Genomic DNA, 18,351 nt, shown 5'->3' on the forward strand with positions numbered 1-18,351 from the left:
GTCATAGCGCCATCTAGTGGTGTGCGTTTAACAGTATTTAACTGTCATTCATTTATGGCATCAACGCTGATGCTGATTGATAAGATGCAGCTCACAGTCTGTCTCACTCTCTATCCAGTTGCGTTTACTCTTCTTGTGGGAGAAAACAGCAGTAGCTGTATTTCATTTAATTGAATTTCTGCTTTATACAAGCTGAAGTTCCTCAAAGCACTTCATGTTCTAAGATAAATACTCTAAAATATTAGAGAGTAAGTTACAACAATCTGAAATTCTGATTAATCTGAATAATTCACTTTTAACAGGAAGAAAGCAGGAAGACAGCAAAACCAGACTGCAAGCCTTTTTTATATGTTTATTTTGTTAAATAAATGCAGTCTAAGGATGTTTTAAAAACAAAAAGTCAAGAGGAAAAAAAATCATCATGTGTTTCTCTCCCATTTTTCACTCTCAGTGCTGCTTAACCTGAACAAGATATGACTCTGGGAACGCTAATCTCCTCCTTTTGATTACTGACCTAAAATAAAGTCGAATCTAAACTATTTCTTCTTCGTTCTACATGTCAGACCTCATTGTTTGTCTGGGATTTTTCCCCCCCAAGCTTTTTCAAATATTTTCATTATTTCCAGCTTCACGTTAAAACATGACACACATTTGATGCAGCCTCAGACTTCTGGACGTCACTGCATTGACACACTGGCTGTGAGGCAGCTGTGACTAATGTTAGTCTGTTAAAGCACCGGCTTGCCGATTTCCCTCTCTTCTGTTCACTGCTCTGATTCGATTGATTCACCGCTGAACACAAGCTTACCTGAATGTTTTCAAACTTTGCGCCTGCCCTGCTATGATAAGTAGCGTAAAAAGTCCATTGGACATTTGCATAGGAAAATAGAGATGGAGTCAGTTTTTGTATACAATGAGGTTTATAAAACACAGCACATATATTTCAAGACATACTACCTTGCACTTGTTTCTTCAACATAGCTTTCAGTCAGGTAATACTTTCTACCTGTATCAAAGAGTGTAACTCTTTTTCCTCATCTCCTTTTGTCCTTCAGTGACTATTTTGTTTCTTCAGCTCAAATCCCAGGAGATCAATCACTCCGAGAGCTTCCATCCTGATAAACACGTCTACTACAAACCTATAATACTGCACAATTAATTAAATTAGCCTTGAAACAAACTTGATCTCTCACCTGAGCACTGGAAGATATTTTACTTATATTAATGTTATGCTGTTGTTAACTGCCTTTTATCGTTTTATTGTGAACAATCCGTTTTAAATATGAACATTTGAAAAATAGTATATTGATGTTTTCTTATTTTGCTTGTCCTTGATGCACCTGGAGTACTGCTGAAATATGACAATATATCAAATCAGAAAATAATATTACAGTCAAATTTTTTCTGTGGTTCATTAAAAATGCTGAGGATAATAAATGATTAAATCATTCTGCTGCATTTGATTTACTGGCTGATAAAAGTATTTATCAATTGTTTCCAAAACACAAAGTTTTCACACGAAAAGCTTTCAGGGAAAGTTTGTTTAATATATGTATTTACAGGCTTTTACTAATGAGACATATTCAGCCGGTGGACAGTTTACGGTCAATATGCTATAAACAGGCACTGTTAGGAATACATGCATGCATGGACACATGCATGCACGCACACACACACGCACACACACACACATACTCCTCTGCATGTCCCCTGATAAGAGGAAGTAAATGAATGAATGGATGGATTTACAGACCAGTCTCTATAGCAACTGCATCCAGTTGTATATCTGGTGAAATCTAAGGCAACGTGGATGTACTACAGAGGCACTTTAGGCTGATCCATAGTAGTATTTAGGTGGATATTTAAATTTTTAAAAAATCACAATAAGGAGAAATAATGTAAATATTGTATGTGTATGTTAAATTATCTGTTAAAGTGATTTCCAAACACCCTGAAACTTGAAAATACCAAATAAATACAGGGCCAGTATTTTAAGCTTATGTCGGGGAGATCAGTGTGATTTTTGCTTCCCATCTTGTTTTTTCTTTTTCTTGAGACCTGGAACGTACGTAAAGTACTTTGAGTCAACTTCTATTGTGTAAATGTGCTACAGGATATAAATAAAATATATGTGACAATCAACACAAAAAGATTCAGACATTTTTCATAGTGCATATTTTTCATTCCCCCCCCCCAAAAAAAGAAAAATGAGTGGACTACATACTGAACACAATAGTATTTATCCTATCGTGCTAGTATTGACCTGATGCCAATACCAGCATTGGTTTAGATACTATCGACATTTGGAACGATCCACCCACCCCCAGTGCTCATACTTTGAGGAGCCGGTTACATCACTCTGATCTAAGGGGACCCTCACATACTTGCGGACACCTTAAATACAACTTTTCTAAGTGGAGCATCGTCCCTCAGAAACAACATCTGGCCAAGTCACACTTTCAGTAGACAGCAGGAAAATCTTCCCTGCAGTCACACTACTTCAGAAAAAACATGCTACATTTGGTGTTTATCTTTGGTATAAATGACAAGCTGCTAACTAAAGGTTTAACAAAAAAAGTAACACCATTAGCACTGAACCTGTATTCTGCAAAAGTATATTTGAATCAGTTGCACTCAAACACTTCATCCATTTTCTTCTTGGAAAGAAGAGCAGAAATGAGGAAATATGTTTGATTATAAGGGCCATAAAGAACACAACACTCATATGAACCCCATCCCAAATGCATTAATCCTTCATATCAGATTAATTTACAGAAATTTCTTCACTTATAAAATTGTTCTAAATTCTTTTTTTTAATAATTTAAGAGTTGTAGTGTTTAAAAAAAGCCCTGTCCAAGTCACTGAGTGGAGAAGACATTTTGGTTTAGCCACTTTTCAGCTGAAATCAAGACTAATTTATTCATATAAATAATCATGCTATCATGCATATTTATAGGAAGGAAGCTGAGGAGGCTTCCCATCTGTCACATGGTCGCGTTTAAATATAATGGATACAGACTGGTATCAGAAGTGGAAGCCGTTCTATATAGAAGTGACAACTACTGGAATATTTAATCTTCTTTGGAGATCCCGCTGGGGTAATGCTGCACAGGTTCCTCCACCTCAATCACCTCCACCACCAGGTCACGGATCTCCTTGACGCAGTCCAGAGGCCGTGCTTGGGCAGGACTGGAAGGTGTCTCCTCTTGAACGGGTTCACTAGACAGAGATGCTTTCATTTTCTCCACCTCCTCTGCTTCCACCTCTACAATGGCTCCAGTTCCAATGACAGTCCCACTCTTCACCTCTGTCTGGACTGGCACCTTGTCACTTGCTGTTATGTCCTCAGTAGCATCTCCTGAACCCACTGGTGACTTCCTGATGTTAGCTTCGCCCTCCAAAATGTCTGAGGATGTTGACACGTCATCTGTGGACTCAACATCTGAGGGATGAGACTCGCTTCCCACTGACACAGCCAGAGAGCTCGTCTCTGAGAAAGCAACTGGTTCTGCGTCCCCTACGTTCTCACTGAGGACTATTCCTCCTAGTGCTTCACCACTAGGTGGAGCCTCGACCATGATTTCTGGGTTCTCACACTGTGTCTTTGCTTCAGTATTGGCAGGCAAGGATTCAGTTCCTTCTGCTGAAAGGTTAGAAGCATTGAGAGATTCTGCCTGCTTTGGTGCTTCTGTTGTTGTTATACTTCCTACAGCAGTGGGAGGTTCTTGTGGAGCATCTGCGCTGTTCGTTTCAGGCTCAGCAGCTGTCTTAGTTTCTTCTGTTTTGACAGAAATCACATCTTCATGCATCACAATCGCTGGAACTGCTGCTGCTGTATCATTTGTGCAGCTCTCTGGCATGTTCTCTATTAAATCAGGGCTGTTGAGGTTACTATTGCTTCCTGCTTCTTCCGCAGCAGTTTGGATGACATCCTCTGCTTTAAGTGCTGGTAGGTCTGATTCCTGACTGCCAGAGGAACTAGTACCAACCCCTGTTTCAACCTTCCCCAGAGGTGTCTCACCCACTATCATGTCCTTTAAGGCCTCACTCTGAAGCTGGTCTTTCCCTTCCTCCTGCTGTTCTTGCTTCTGGGAGCTGGCGAAGACATCATTAGAAGCAAGTGGAGAAGGCTGCGGCTCTAAAGAAGGTTTATTGAGGGAAGCCAGTGTCATGGCTGGGCTGCCAGGAATAGATGCTGGCAAGGAAGAGAGGCTAGACTGACTGGTCAGGTCTCGCTTGTCTGTGAACAAGTTGTACTTCTTTAGGTTGGCTGCCTCCTTCACCACTGCAGAATGACAGAACAAACAGGAGGATCGATTAGACGTAACTCTACACCTGTGTCTGGGGAAAGGCTGTGTGTTGCTAAGTTGCCATTATTAGTCTTTTTGTACCTTTAGTGACTTCCTTGTCCAGAATTTGCAGAAGGATGTTTTCATAAACATTGTCAACATGAACGAAGCTTGAATGGTCACTATAGATGATCTGTTCAAGACCCTGAAGCTCCTGTATAGAGGGACAAAGACAAAAGTGTCAGGCTTTGTTGAGGGATATGTGTGTTACATAGTGTATACAAATATAAAATCCCATAGACCTGGCGTCCACATATGTGGACATCACATTTTGCTTTACAAGGGCCTGATATCCACTTTCCACTTACGAGGACATTATACTGCCTTTATTCTATCAAAATTTAAAGCGAATGTCATTTTTCTCAGAAACAAAAATCAGGTACAAAAAAAATAAAAAATATCACATAATTCTTTGTTTTTACATTCATCAGGTCCCAATCAGCCCAAATAGCAAACAGAAATTTAAAATGCATGCCATGGAAGAGTTCGGGTCTTTAAATTTTCATCAAATCAAAATACAAGAGAACGTGATAAATTTCCTTGAAATTTTTATTTGAAAGACACATAAACTATACAGGCTATTCCCTATAAATTGCTAATGCTGCTCAGTCATATGCTAACTGTTAAGCCAATGTATGTCCCACCTGCCAATGGGACACAAATGTCAATATAAGAGCAGTAAATTTAGGTCAGAGTTATGAGTAATATCACAAACTGACCACCTCCAAAATTGGCAGTTTGCTATACCTGTATGGACCAACAGCCATTATGGGGACAAATTCCCGTCCCCATGAGTTTGAAGGCATTTTTGAGACTCAAAATGTGGTTTTAGTGTCAGGGTTACAATTAAGTTATTGTTAGGTTTAGCCTAAGGATTAGAGTTAGGCATTAATTTTTGATGTTTAGGGTTAGGGTAAGCATTTTGTCAATTAGATGTCCTTAGGGGTATGGTTAGGGTTCAAATAAGCTAGGGTTGATAAAGCAACTACTATTAATTGTAGAGTTATGGTAGGAACAGATGTGCTGGAATTTAATGTCCATAGAAAGACATTATGCTGTGTGTGTGTGAAAGACAGAGCCCTCACAGGTTTGCAGGTAGACACCAGGCTCTTCTTGATGAAGGGCAGAGTGATGGAAACCAGAGCTTCCTGGAAGATTCTCTTCCTCACCGTGCTGCTGTCATAGTCGTATTTCTGCAAGAAGATGGAATAAAACCAGTCAGTGCATCTGGAGGAGAGTTTATTAGTTTTAGATAAACAGGACCTATTCTGATTGTTATCTCTTACAAGCATTTGGCCTACAGTTCTGATGACATTTCTGTATACAAGTGAACATTTCATATTAGGGGGTAGATGTGAACCTCACCTGCACCTGGTTACAATTTTCTCATGTCTTAACTAGAAACTTGGGAAGTTTTGTTTTAGATGACAAACTGACCTTGAGCACTATGTGTTTGACCTTCTCAGTGGCAGAGCTGGCGTTGTCTGGGTTGTCCTGGATGGCTTTGTAGAGCAGCTGCTCGAAGGTAAAAGCTGCATTCTCAATCAGCTAAAATGAAGAAGCAGAGAATTAAATTGGACTTAACACTCCCAATATGTTATGATTTTTTTTTTTTGCTATCACTGTACACTATAAAAACTTAATCCAAATTTTCTGGAGCTAATCTAAGGAGCTTGGAAAGAAAAGTTGCTTGAAGACGTTTCACCTCTCATCCGAGGGGCCAGGTTTCACAATGAGCTCACCCGAAACTCCATTGTGACCCACACCCGTTTTCACACCTTGGCTCATGTGATTAGGTAGAGGATCATCAGGGGGTCCCTTTGTGTCCACCATTTGACCTTAGAACTGAAGAAGCTTCTCGGATGAGAGGTGAAACGTCTTCAAGCAACTTAAAGAAGTCCAGACGCTTTTCTTTCCAAGCTCCTTAGATTACGATGACCTGGATGACTGAGAACCTTCACAGACATATTTCTGGAGCTAGTTTTCTGGCATCTTCTGGTTTAATCAAGGGTAAGTAGCAAAGTTAAAGCAATTTAAGAAACAACCTTTCTGCTTTTTGTTTCTACTTTGTTTACTGCCACTCAACAGGAGTGAACTCACATTTAGCTAATTATCCAGTTGATTTGACAAAATCAACAGTTTTTTTTCTAATAAGAAAAGTGAAGCTCATATTACGAATCACCAGCAATCATAAACTACACTAAGTAAATAAACTATCGCCAGTGTTTCATAAAATGCTGATTCACAAACGAGTTGTGAAATCCTTACACTCACTCCATCTCAGTAGAAATACCCTCTCAGAAGGAGGGAAAGGGAATTCAAATAAATTGCCATGTGAATGACAGCATGAAGCTGTACCTGCTGCAAATCGATCTGAGCACTGTGCATCACTCCTGTGGTGTCGGAGAATCCAAACCTCGCCTCCAAGTGCTGCAGTTTAACCTGCAGGGAGCCGATCTTCTCATAGCAGTTCAGCAGGTTCGGTTTTGCCATGGCGTCGAGAGACTGAGAGACAAAGAGAGAAGAAGACAGAGTAGAAATTAATGAGATTAATAGCCAAGGTTTGTCTGTTCACTTTCACAAGGTATGAAAGTGAATGCAAATGGACACTTTGTGTCAGCCGTGCAACAGACTGGTGACCTGTCCAGCATGTATCCAGCTTAATATCTAATAGGTCACCAACAACTTATGTAGAGGTAAATTTGGGCTTGAGGAAACATCTAGTTTCTGAAAAAATCCCCTGTATTAAAGCAAAACACTACTCCTAACCTTAGTTAACTCTTTCCTGTGAATGTTATAAAGTTGAAGGTTTAAAATGAGATGAATCAGCCCAACCAAAAGTAATTCTCTGGAGGTTTGTTCCGTTATATCAGAAAAAAACCAAACAAGTGAAATTCCAACCAACCTGTTTCAGCTGTTCGTTACCACATCCCTGCTTGATGTCCTGATACACTTGGTCCATCGTGTTTTCACTTAGTCGCCGTCCTTCCTGGAACCCAGCGCTGATTGGCTCCATCAGCTCCTCCAGGACTGAGCCTAGGTACGGCTGGACAGAGTCGGAACACAGCTTCTCAGCTGGCTCTGACACTTTGGCTGGAGAAAAAAAAATTACATTTGAGAAAACAGCCCAATTCCGTCACCCTTATTCCCTATACGAAGCTGCACTTCATTAGATCATTACATGGAGAGGAATGCAACACATCATTCTGTTTCTGAATGTTCTAAGTAACAAGGCTATCAGATAGATGAGAATACCTCGGATTTTTTCCTCGAGCTGCCTTCTTGAGTTGAGGATCTGGTCCATGTCGGAGTGAATCAGCACCTCTTGCTGCCGAACAGACACCCGACATTCCTCCTTCAATGCTGATAGCCCCTCAAACATGTCCTCCTGGACCAGGATATATACTGCCTCCACCATCTGAAGGTAGCAAATTCATGAAAAAGATGGGTTTTTTTCTTGTTTTTCCTCTTTTTAAATGAATTTCAGCTCTTTTTTAAAAAATAAAAATGACTTCCAAGAGTGCAGAAAAGAGCCCGGAGACTTCATGAATAATGTATTAGTGCACGACTTTTTCAGATATAACCCTGAAAAACAGACTTCCATTCATTTTTCCTTTCAACAGCTGGGAAATGAAATCCTATATTTCTTAGAAACTGCATCAGTTGCAAACATAAATGACTCACAGCAAACCAAACTCTCTTCCTCTCAGTCTTTTTGGCTTTGAGGCCAGGCAGCATGTCTTTCTCCAGAGACGGCAGCAGCTGCTCCATCACCATGTTGGCCATCACCTAGAGTTAACAGACACAGAAAATATCTCAGGTTTGTCTCATCATCATCCAAACGAGGCCAGAATAAACTTTTATAAACTCTCAGGTTTTACTAGTAAGACAGGATTTCAATATTTTTTTAAAAACGAAAAAAACAAAACAAAAGCAAACAAAGCAACAAAAACACACCATTTATATAGCGATATATATACACACATAAAAAGAGTGTTCTCTGGAATATTTCGCAAACCTATGTCAGGAAAAATGTCCAACAAACCCCGAGTTTAGAAATTAACTCTGAGCTGATTAACTCTGAGAATATTAGCTAGTTACTTCAATCAACTGAGTATATTCAAAGAGTTCAGCACGTACATGAGTAGAGAAAGGAAGCCATCGTGAATTGAGCTCCAATAACACACGTTGCTCTGTGGCAACAGGTAAATAAAGAGCAAAGCCTCCATTATAATCTGAGGGATACTGATGCATGGGAGTGTGGACATTTTAATTAGCTTAAAATATTTATTTATTTTCCTTTGGTCATCATTTACCCCATTGGTACTTTAATTTCTTGAAGATAAACTGTATATAAACTGTATGAAGGCCTGATAGCCGATGTCTTTGTGTGCAGACCCACTCAGACTGATTTAGCTGATTTTCAGTGGAAAAAAATATAAATTTTCTGTGAATTTCAGACTCTGTGCCTTGTAAAATACTGTTTGACAACATTTAAATTTACACTGTTCTTGAATATACTCCAGTGGCTCCAGCAAGTGTTTGTGTTTTACGCATGTTTAGTTTGTTGTTATATCAGAGGACAAATTCCTTCTATAATGCTAAGAGGAAGGATTGGAGACTGTTACGAAAATGTCATGTGGGTAAAGGCATAGTTTATGTTCACTGCCCCAAATTATTATATCTCTTTCTAATAGTCTGTGCTAGTGGCTTATATAATGGGAAAAGTACGGGGACAAAGAATCAACATTGCCGGTAGCCTCTTTCAAGGTCCACATGGTGAGACAAATGATTTCACACCTCTGATTATACAGACATCAAAGCCAAAACAGTATCCCCAAAAAAACTGAATCAAAGCCCTTTTAAGTTTCAAGGCTTAAAACTATTAATTCTTCAGAGGAATTTTGCATCTGGTCAATGAGATTCCTAACATAAGCCAATGTGTGTGTTTTATAAGAAGCCTGTTTGATCTACATCTATAAGGTAGAATAGACAGAATGCCTTTTGTTGCCACTATACACATGTACATGTCCAGGGGTGCGTTACACAGCTAATAAGTCAACCTAGCTTTCCTGTACCATCCTTTATCCGTTTAATTTTCATTTTGTAAATGTATTTACATGTATTAATTATGTAGCCATTTCACTATTTATACTTAAGTAAATATTCATCCTCAGTATTACTATGTTGGGAGAAATAACTGTTGCTAAGAAAAATAAAGAAAAGAGACATACCCTTGCATCACTTCCTATCAGCATGTCCCAGGCTTCGTATTTGCCTTTGTCCTGTCTGTAGAGCTGAATAGCTTTAAGGAAGGCCTGAACTTCACAAGTCTTTTTCTTCAGGAAGTCTGACAGAGGGAAGAGAAAAAAGTCAGACATGCAGGGAGCTTTGAGAAAATGAATTCACTGTCAAAACATTGGGCCATTGCGCTCGCTTGTTTTATCTTTATCATTTATTCATCAGCTGATTTTAACAGTACTTCACTGATCGCACACAGCAGATATTTATCTTTCATCTTGATGCTCAGATGACAAAATCGTCACACGACAGTCTTTGTGGCACAACGGCCAGTCATAATCCTCTCAGTTTTTTGTAATCCGGCCACAGCTGGGTAGAAGACACGACTGTATGATCATGTTGGTTTTTACCACCATTTTAATGATCTTGCGTGGGTTCTCTCTGGGTACTTCGGCTTCCTTCCACAGTCCAAAGACATGCAGTTAGCTGGGATAGGTTAACTGGAAACTCTAAATTACCCATAGGTGTGAATGCAGCAGCTTCCTGCAGCTTAACTGCAGGTGTAAATACAAGCGACTGTGAGACGAGGTTGTGGGGCCGAGCGAAGCGACCATTGTGGCGGGTATACTGTGGCCACTCTGTCAGCACTCAATGCTCCATCCACAACCCATTCAGCCTGCCATTATTATTCATCTTTTCTCTGACTACAGTCCACAAACTGCTGGGTTAATGTTAACAGATGGCTCATGTGACTACCAGAGAACTGCTAGTTTAATGGATAATGTTAACATGTGTACTGGCCAAGTTAACATTTAAAATATGTAATTAACACTTCAGTCTTGTTGAAACAGGAACTTTATGAAGACTTTCAGAGAGATCAGTAAAGGGTTGTTCGGTGTTATGAACATTAATTACTCACACTATTAGTAAGAGGAGGAACTGTGTGCCTGAGGAGGTAAGAACATCCTTTTCTGTAGCATCTTACCTTGGTTCTGGTGTCTGATGCAGTCTGATAGGATGGAAATGAAGGTAGCCTGTGTGGCCTGTTGTTTGAAGCAGAAATAGGAGTCCCTTCTGTAGGGCAGACGCAGGTAGACTGGAAACTGTCCCGGCATCCCTGCCATAGGTGGAGCAAAGTCCTCTTTTGCACCTGAAACAGAAAAGAGTAGATGAAAGTCTACATGTGCTGCTAGTGAGCAGCTGTCAAATGGCCAGAACCATTTATTCTTTAACTTTGTAGTGCACTAAAAATTAGATGACAGTAGCAGGCTAGACAAGATTACTTTGATTATGATGTAGGAGAAGGTAATGGAAAATAGGTATTGACTTGGAGATGAATAACTTAGGCTTATTACTGTAAACAGTATGATACTGCAGTATATTTCTAACTAAGCAGCTCTTTCTATTTCGCTTGACAATACTTTCCTTAACAAATACCATGCATTTTGGGATCAACTTGAAAGAAAGGCAGATATGAAATGTAAAAGTGAGATCAGAGGTCAAATGTGAACGATATTAGAAAGCAATCTTTAATGTGATTTTATCATATCTTAGATGTTGCCATTACAAAGGCAGTATCATTTTAAGCATAATTTTAAAGACAAACATTTTATGAGGGTTTGACCGTCTTAAACATTGAACCTTTGATCTCTTCTTAATATGATATTTATAATTTTCTTATCATTCCCTACATGCCTACAGACAATATTGCCAAAAGCATTTGCCTGTTTGCCTTCTCATACATATGAACTTGAGAATTGTTAATCCAGAGGGTTTAATGTGATGTCGACACACCCTTTGCAGCTATAACAGCTTCAACTCTTCTGGGAAGCGCCTTCCACAAAGTTTAGGAGTGCGTTTATTTAATTTTTGATGATTCTTCTAGAGGCACATTTGTGAGATCAGACACTGGTGTTGGACAAGAAGGTCTAGGTCTCCGTTTCTATTCATCCCACAAGTGTTAAAGTTCTTTATGAACCTTGTTTTGTACACTGGAAAATAGTTGTATTGGAACAGGAAAGGTCCGTCCCCCCTTCCACAAAGTTGGGCACCCTCCAAACCCAGATTCGTCCCATGGATTACCAGACAGAAATGCGTGACTCTAGAAATATGTTGTTGGTCATGAAGTAGTGTACAGGCAACATCCATTGAAAAATACAAATGAAACACATGCAAACAGAGAACATCACATTTACAGGGGGACAATGAAATGAACATAATATATAGGAAAATCAAAAATATTAGGATTTATAATGAATCCTTTTTGAAAAGCATATAGATTTTAATAATAACTGTGTGTGACACAATGTGTGTAGAAGGTTTAGTTCAGATTGGCCCACCCTCTGAGGAGCTACGGTACATACGAACATATATACGCTAAGATTATTGTTGATTATTATTATAAAATAATAATTGATAAAATAACCATTTCTGTTTGGACATTTAAATTCTCATGATTTCGTCTTTAGCTGTGCTTCTTAAGAGGCTTGATGCTTTATGTACCCTTTTCCCATCTCTAACTGTTACCAGTTTGAAAATTTGAGCTTTTCATACGTAATAGTACGGTGTTAGAGGCTGTTCTACTATTAAACCAAAAGCAACTGACTTTTTCCAGTTAAAGAAAGGTCTAAGATAAAGCCTATGATGTCATCACGAGCCAAAACTATGGTTTTATTACAGAAATGACGGCGAAAGGTAGATAAAAGCATTGGCTGTGAGTAGAGCAATGTGGAAAATGAACCCATCACACAGTTACACATTATTCTTACTAAAATATAAAGCGTAATATAAACTTTCATCATTCAGCTGGCTTTTTAAATATACTAACTAATTGCTATAACATTAATATTAGCAGTGGAAGAAAGGGTATTATCTAATATTCTACAATTGGTTTTTCCAAATTTGTCAAAGATTTTTAATAAAAATTCAGCTGACGTTACTAACACTGATATTACAGAATCTCCTAACAAGGTGGCTTTAAAGAGAGAGTAGCTAATACTAATGGAAGTTTAAGGTAAGCGTTATTTTGAACTGCCAGTTATCGGGAGTTAATTTAGAAGAAGAGATTTGAAGACAGGAGACAGACACGACCATAGTCCCCTTTATAGCACATATAAACGTATCGTGCAATGCCTACATATAGTTTAGACAATATTAAATTGAAAATGTTCTCTACTGGAATTCAATATCTTCTAAAATTACTGTCTGATGATTGCTTTGTTGTGTGATAGAGGAAATTTGCAAAGCTTTATTAAGAACCCAGTACCATAAGGCGATGTCATAAAAGTGTAAGTGAATCTAATGACTCTTAAACCATATGTTAATCCAGTGGTTCCCAAATTTTTTCTGCTAGGCCTCCCTTTGTTTTACAAACACATCCTCACACAACCATATTTTGTTTCCAAACTCTAACATTTCATAAACAATTAAACAAAAACAAGTAAACTGCAATAAATCACAGGCAGTAATAAAATACACTACAAATTCTTTTACGCTACATCCACACCTACACGGGTATTTTTGAAAACGCAGCTGTTTCTATGCGTTTGGGCCTTTCGGTCACACGTAAACGGTGTTTCGAATCACCGACAATAGAGACCCCTTTTTTGCGCTTACGTGTGGACGAGGAATACAGAGTTCGTCACGCAACGTCAAAGGTATGTGCCCTTTTTCACGTCACGCTGTGCGCCACGTTATTGTGACAAAAAAAAGAAAGAAAAATAGTTGTTTTAGGTGTTTTACTCACAGCTTTCATCAGGAAAACATTTATCCACTACAGCCATGTACGCCTCTTCTGCCGTCAGAACCTTGCCCCCTGTAGGCAGGAGCTTGTGGCATGGAGGAGCTCCTTTAACAAAGGTCTGAAGAAAGAAGACACAGAATGAATAAGAGGGGCCCCTTATGTAGATGCCTTTGATTTGCTGACATCACTTTCACAGACTCACCTCAACGCTTTCGTGACACTCCAGGCAGTAGTTGGCTCTCACCACCACATACCTCTCCCGCCACTTCCTGGTGTCATCAAAGTAAAAGACACTTTCCTCATATAGCACTTCACCCTCCTCTGGAGCCGCCTGGTGAACACGAACACGTGCATGAAAATTTGTGCCTGCTCGTCTTTGAGTTGACTATAAACTCAGTTTGCATATCAGAACATATCAGAGTTGAGCCTCCAGGCTATTGTGGACTGCATGATGAACTTTAACTGTTTCTGCTTTTAAAATAATTCATTAAAATGAGTTTCTTACTGCCAGCTGCCAGGTCAATTTTAAAATGCAGGACGTGATCAGGTCTTTCACAGTGAATGCTCTGTTTTTTATACCTTCCTTATTTTAGTATAGCTTTTCCAAAATGCAGCTATTCTACAATTATTAAATTGTTTAGAGGTTATCGTGTTGTATTCTCTATTTATTAGTAGATGGTCAAATATAGATTTACCTTGACAATCCTCTTTTCCAGTCTTATTGACAGAAGAGCTTAAAGCACTCACATTTAGTGCTCTATATAAAGAGTGCTTTTACCTCTCACACATATTGCAGTGTTACTTCAGTCTCTATTGTGTGTTTAACATCTTCATTTTCCCCTCAGTATAGGGTTATCTTCTTTTGTAAAATCAGCTGCTCTGTTCCCAGCAGCCTACACTTCCCGGTATTTGTGTTTGTGATTGGCCAGATGCTGCAAGCACCACCCCTTTCATGGGGAAACCCCTGTGTGTTTATTATTGATTCAGCTCGGGTGAAAAGTTGCTAAGATAAGGTTTGTATGAAGCACATGCATCATGGATGTTACATTTCTCCAGTACATTTTAAAAGACATACCCTCTGTTTGAGCAGCTGTGTGATCTTCTGTTTGTGCTGTTCCACATCATCTTCTACCTGAGAGAACTGAGCCACAGAGAACTGTTTCCTGTAGTACGGGCTGAACTCTTCCAGCACAGCCTCGGCCTGGCCTGCAACAATACAGAAGAAAGGCCGCGTTTTTAATACATTGCTTTTGAAGCTTAGAAAAGCACATATTATTGTTGGGGATGGGTGGTGAAAACTGAACACTGAAGCTGTGAATGGATGGTGGTCAGATTACAGACAGACTAACAAAGAGACTGAAATGCAAACCAGCAAGTTTAGACCAAGGGGAAAGCTGTAGAGCTGCACTTAGTGTGAATTGAGTTATTTTGCAATACCAAAAATACAAAAATTAGTTTACAGCAGCGTGAAGACCAATTTTGAAGACCAAAGGAAATGAGATAAGAGAGCCACAATTTGTCAGTGTGAAACAAAATACTGTAAAACCCATATGGACCCATAACCCGGTGTTTTAAAGATCTTTAAAGTTAAAGATCACCTTTCCCTCTCCTGCATTTTATAAACTATAAAATATGTGTGTGTGTTCATAAACAGTTTTAAAGTTAATGTACATACAGAAAACAGGCTAATGTTATGACTTTATTTTATTAGACTAAAAAGATTTAAAATCATGACTTGGCCTTCTGGAGCAGGAAAAAATTAACAGCAACAGAAGTAGGTTAATATGTAAAACTACATTACTGGTAATAGATAACCTATAAATAATGAATACATCACTGCAATAGCTGTGAATATGAGGTTAGAATGTTTAGCTAAATTATCATGAATTTTCTATTATTCAAGGCCCACTTTAGTGTCTGCTGGTCTTGAAAAAACATTAAAACAAGTAAAGAGAATGATGACGGCTTACAAGAAGTCAAGGAAAAGGTTAAATTCTAACGCTAATGACACTTGATCGATAAACTGCAGACACATTTATCCCTGCTTCACTACTACAAGCCAAATTAAAAACGTCTTAACTGGTGAAACAGTTCAACCACTTCAAAAAAAAAACAAACAAAAAAAAAAAAATTGTATAAAATGGGCCGTGCTTGACTAACAAAACAAACACATGAAGTCCGAGTTGAAATTGCCATATCTGATTCAAACTTTTCCAGATGCCTTTTAGGAAATATTGAAGAAAAATGGCTCTTCTTTCTGCTTATTTTCAGTGTCTTTCAGTGTCCTCTAACATAGTATTCCAGTCTTAATACATACCAGATGGTATCTCGCTGTACCTGATGTGACCCGTATAATTCTCCTATAATTAGGTGACTGAGGTTGTTGTTAGTAGCTCTCGAGACTATATGAGTCATCTCTATCCAGATTACAATTGGCACATCAGACTCCAAGACCTGTCACCAATAATCGTCAACCAGAACCCCTTTCTCTTTCTGCTTTTCTTAGTCCTTCCTGTTGTCAGCCGTACAGTTGCCAACACAGAGAGAAAAGAAAACCTCTCAGATTTCTCTCCATTCTTATTAAATCAGGTCAGACGCCTTGTGTGAAGGGATCCTGATTCCTGGGGGGGGAATAAAATTGAGCTCACCAATTCTTTCCACTGTTGCTTGCCTTTGCAAACCAAATCACACCACCAGAGAGATGAGGAGGGGTAGGGATGCGTTAAATGTGTATTTATGCTCCCCCAAATGTTCAGTGTCCCCAATTCCCAGTGATACATCATTCACTTACTGGACGAGCAGCGACAAATATTTGGCTGCTGCTTGTTGTGTCTCCCAGTATAAGTATGCTAATGCTGGGGTTAATGCCTCTGCCATTATGCCTGCATTCTGCCTTCAGACTAGTATGGAACTGGAGCTCTGTTACACTGTATTAATGCACTGAAGAACAGAGCACTCACGGAGCAGAGTTGGGAAGTGAAGTATGTGTTTGTGTAGCATTGTCCAAGGCAAAAGCATTTACTAATGTAGCTATTAATTTATGCATTTTTCACAGACTCTTATTGGAATCATAATGGGAAATAATATAGTATAGCAGCCTTAATGGCCTTCATGTACTGGCTACAGCATATAAACTAATGGCTGTAATTTCATAATGGTTTATGGAACATTTCAATTCAACCCATGTCAAATTATCTACTTGATACTGACTCACAATCAGCTAAAACTGTGCTAGCATCCAAACTGAGGGTTAAAAACCTTTAAGGGGACAACAAGACCTAATTGTGGATTGAGGAAGGAAAAGAACAAAGAAAAAGTGGCGTAGTAGTAGTAGTAGTTTGTCATAGTCATAGTCAGAAGTACTCGGAAGCTAGGAGAAGGGGAAAGAGAAAGGTGGCAAAGGTGAAGGCTAGTGAGTTCTAAGGAAGCCTGAAGGAAGAGTGGGACAAAATTCCACCCAGTGTGCACTAGGAGTGACAGGTGGGTTGGGATAACATCAAGTATCAGGCTCTGAGCCCATTCTTGCTTGCAGTGGTGATGGACAGGTCTATATGGACGACTTGCAGTACACACTGTGATTTGCAGTGAGAGTATGGAGCACAATATATGTGTGCATGACAGGAAGGCAAGTGTAAGGTAAACGTGTGGTCAACCATTCAAAGCAACAGACAGTCCGCAAGAGACGTGCAGAAAAGAGTACAAGCAAGGTGAGGAGTGGGTGGAAATGAATGTCACGGTCATTTATGACAGAAGAATACATCGAGAATGAAGACTTCAGAGAAGTTCACGTATGTTGTGCATAAAATAAAGGATAATGGAGTGTGTTTTAATGGACTATTGTGTCACTAGGTACTGATAAGGAGGATGTAGTGGAGGAGGACATGGAAAACGGTTGGTGTGACAGAACAGGATGCTAGCAATATGGTGAGATTGAGGAAAATCATCCACTGTGGCAATGCCTAAAAGGAGCAGCCGAAAGATGAAGACAACAACTATGAAACATTTAAATACCCTTGATCTAAAGTTGAGTAAAATTCCTTTCTGTAAAACAGTTTACATGGCCAGACACTTTCCATCACGGCAAAGACAGACGATGATGTAATGATGTAAACTGCTGGCTGTTCTGCTTCAAGAGAACATAGAGGAAAAGGTGAGATGATTTGGACATGTGCATACAAGGGATAGTGGATATACTGGACAAAATGTTGAAGATGGAAAACAGGAAGACCTCAGAGAAGTTCATGTATGTAGTGAATAAAACAAAGGTGAATGGTGTTTTAATGGATTATTGTGTCACTAAGTACTAAAACATAAGCTGTGAATCATTTAGTAGCTGGTTTCACCTTATTGATGCAGATGTGTGTGGGCGGGGATCCTCTGCACTGCAGCTACAAACAAGGAAATACTAGGGGTGGTGGTAAAAATCAATACTGTGTAGTATCGCGATATTTTGTTTGCTAATGATGTATCGATACAGGGACAGCAGAAATCGATATTTTGTTACAAAAAGGTTTTTGTGCTCTGACTTCAGAGCATGTTGATCCTTTTTCTGAGCAAGAATCCTGACATTCCTTCACTGTCCAAATGTGTTTAACTTTTTTTTTGGCAGCAATAAACGTGACAGTTTACTTATTTTAATTTAAGAGATGTTTTATTTTAATTAAGTTTAAAACTTTTTTATTTAACGCAAAATTATATTTTGTTTTAATTTACTTTCAAATTCTTCAGTTGCTGAAGGGGCTGCATAGTTTTCATAAATTGCATAGTTCAGAATAGCTATAATTGTACCAGATGGTTGCATTCAGTTAAGTTGGACTAGACTGTAATACAAACCGTTCAGTTTGTCAACAATAAAACTGACTGAAATGAGAGAAAGACTGAGTGCGAGACTTTGATATTAGATAAAATGAATATTGATAAAGTTTACCTTTATGTACAGAATCTGAATATCGCAAAATATTTTTTAAAATTGCAATAATATCGTATTGTGCATTAAGTATTGTGATAATATCGTATCG

General features: G+C 38.9%; 1 protein-coding gene across 1 annotated transcript in view; it reads right to left on the reverse strand.

The window, feature by feature from the left end:
- Positions 1 to 1,526: 1,526 nt before the first annotated feature.
- Positions 1,527 to 18,351, reverse strand: part of LOC146555219 (protein Niban 1-like) — a 28,713-nt gene continuing 11,888 nt past the window's right edge. Inside the window, exons 2-14 of the mRNA XM_085252452.1 lie at positions 14,409 to 14,539; positions 13,536 to 13,664; positions 13,337 to 13,451; positions 10,577 to 10,741; positions 9,585 to 9,700; positions 8,035 to 8,139; positions 7,606 to 7,768; positions 7,256 to 7,443; positions 6,709 to 6,855; positions 5,788 to 5,898; positions 5,436 to 5,543; positions 4,393 to 4,504; positions 1,527 to 4,286 (exon numbers count right to left, since the gene is read on the reverse strand). Of these exons, the coding sequence (XP_085108578.1) occupies positions 3,073 to 4,286; positions 4,393 to 4,504; positions 5,436 to 5,543; positions 5,788 to 5,898; positions 6,709 to 6,855; positions 7,256 to 7,443; positions 7,606 to 7,768; positions 8,035 to 8,139; positions 9,585 to 9,700; positions 10,577 to 10,741; positions 13,337 to 13,451; positions 13,536 to 13,664; positions 14,409 to 14,539 (2,804 nt within the window). The 3' untranslated portion in view covers positions 1,527 to 3,072. The remainder of the gene's footprint in view (positions 4,287 to 4,392; positions 4,505 to 5,435; positions 5,544 to 5,787; positions 5,899 to 6,708; positions 6,856 to 7,255; positions 7,444 to 7,605; positions 7,769 to 8,034; positions 8,140 to 9,584; positions 9,701 to 10,576; positions 10,742 to 13,336; positions 13,452 to 13,535; positions 13,665 to 14,408; positions 14,540 to 18,351) is intronic.

Source organism: Mchenga conophoros, linkage group LG17 (genome assembly GCF_057382185.1).
Source record: "Mchenga conophoros isolate Kocher_MC1m ecotype Shallow Benthic linkage group LG17, M_conophoros_male_GT1.1, whole genome shotgun sequence".
Lineage (NCBI taxonomy): Eukaryota > Metazoa > Chordata > Actinopteri > Cichliformes > Cichlidae > Mchenga > Mchenga conophoros.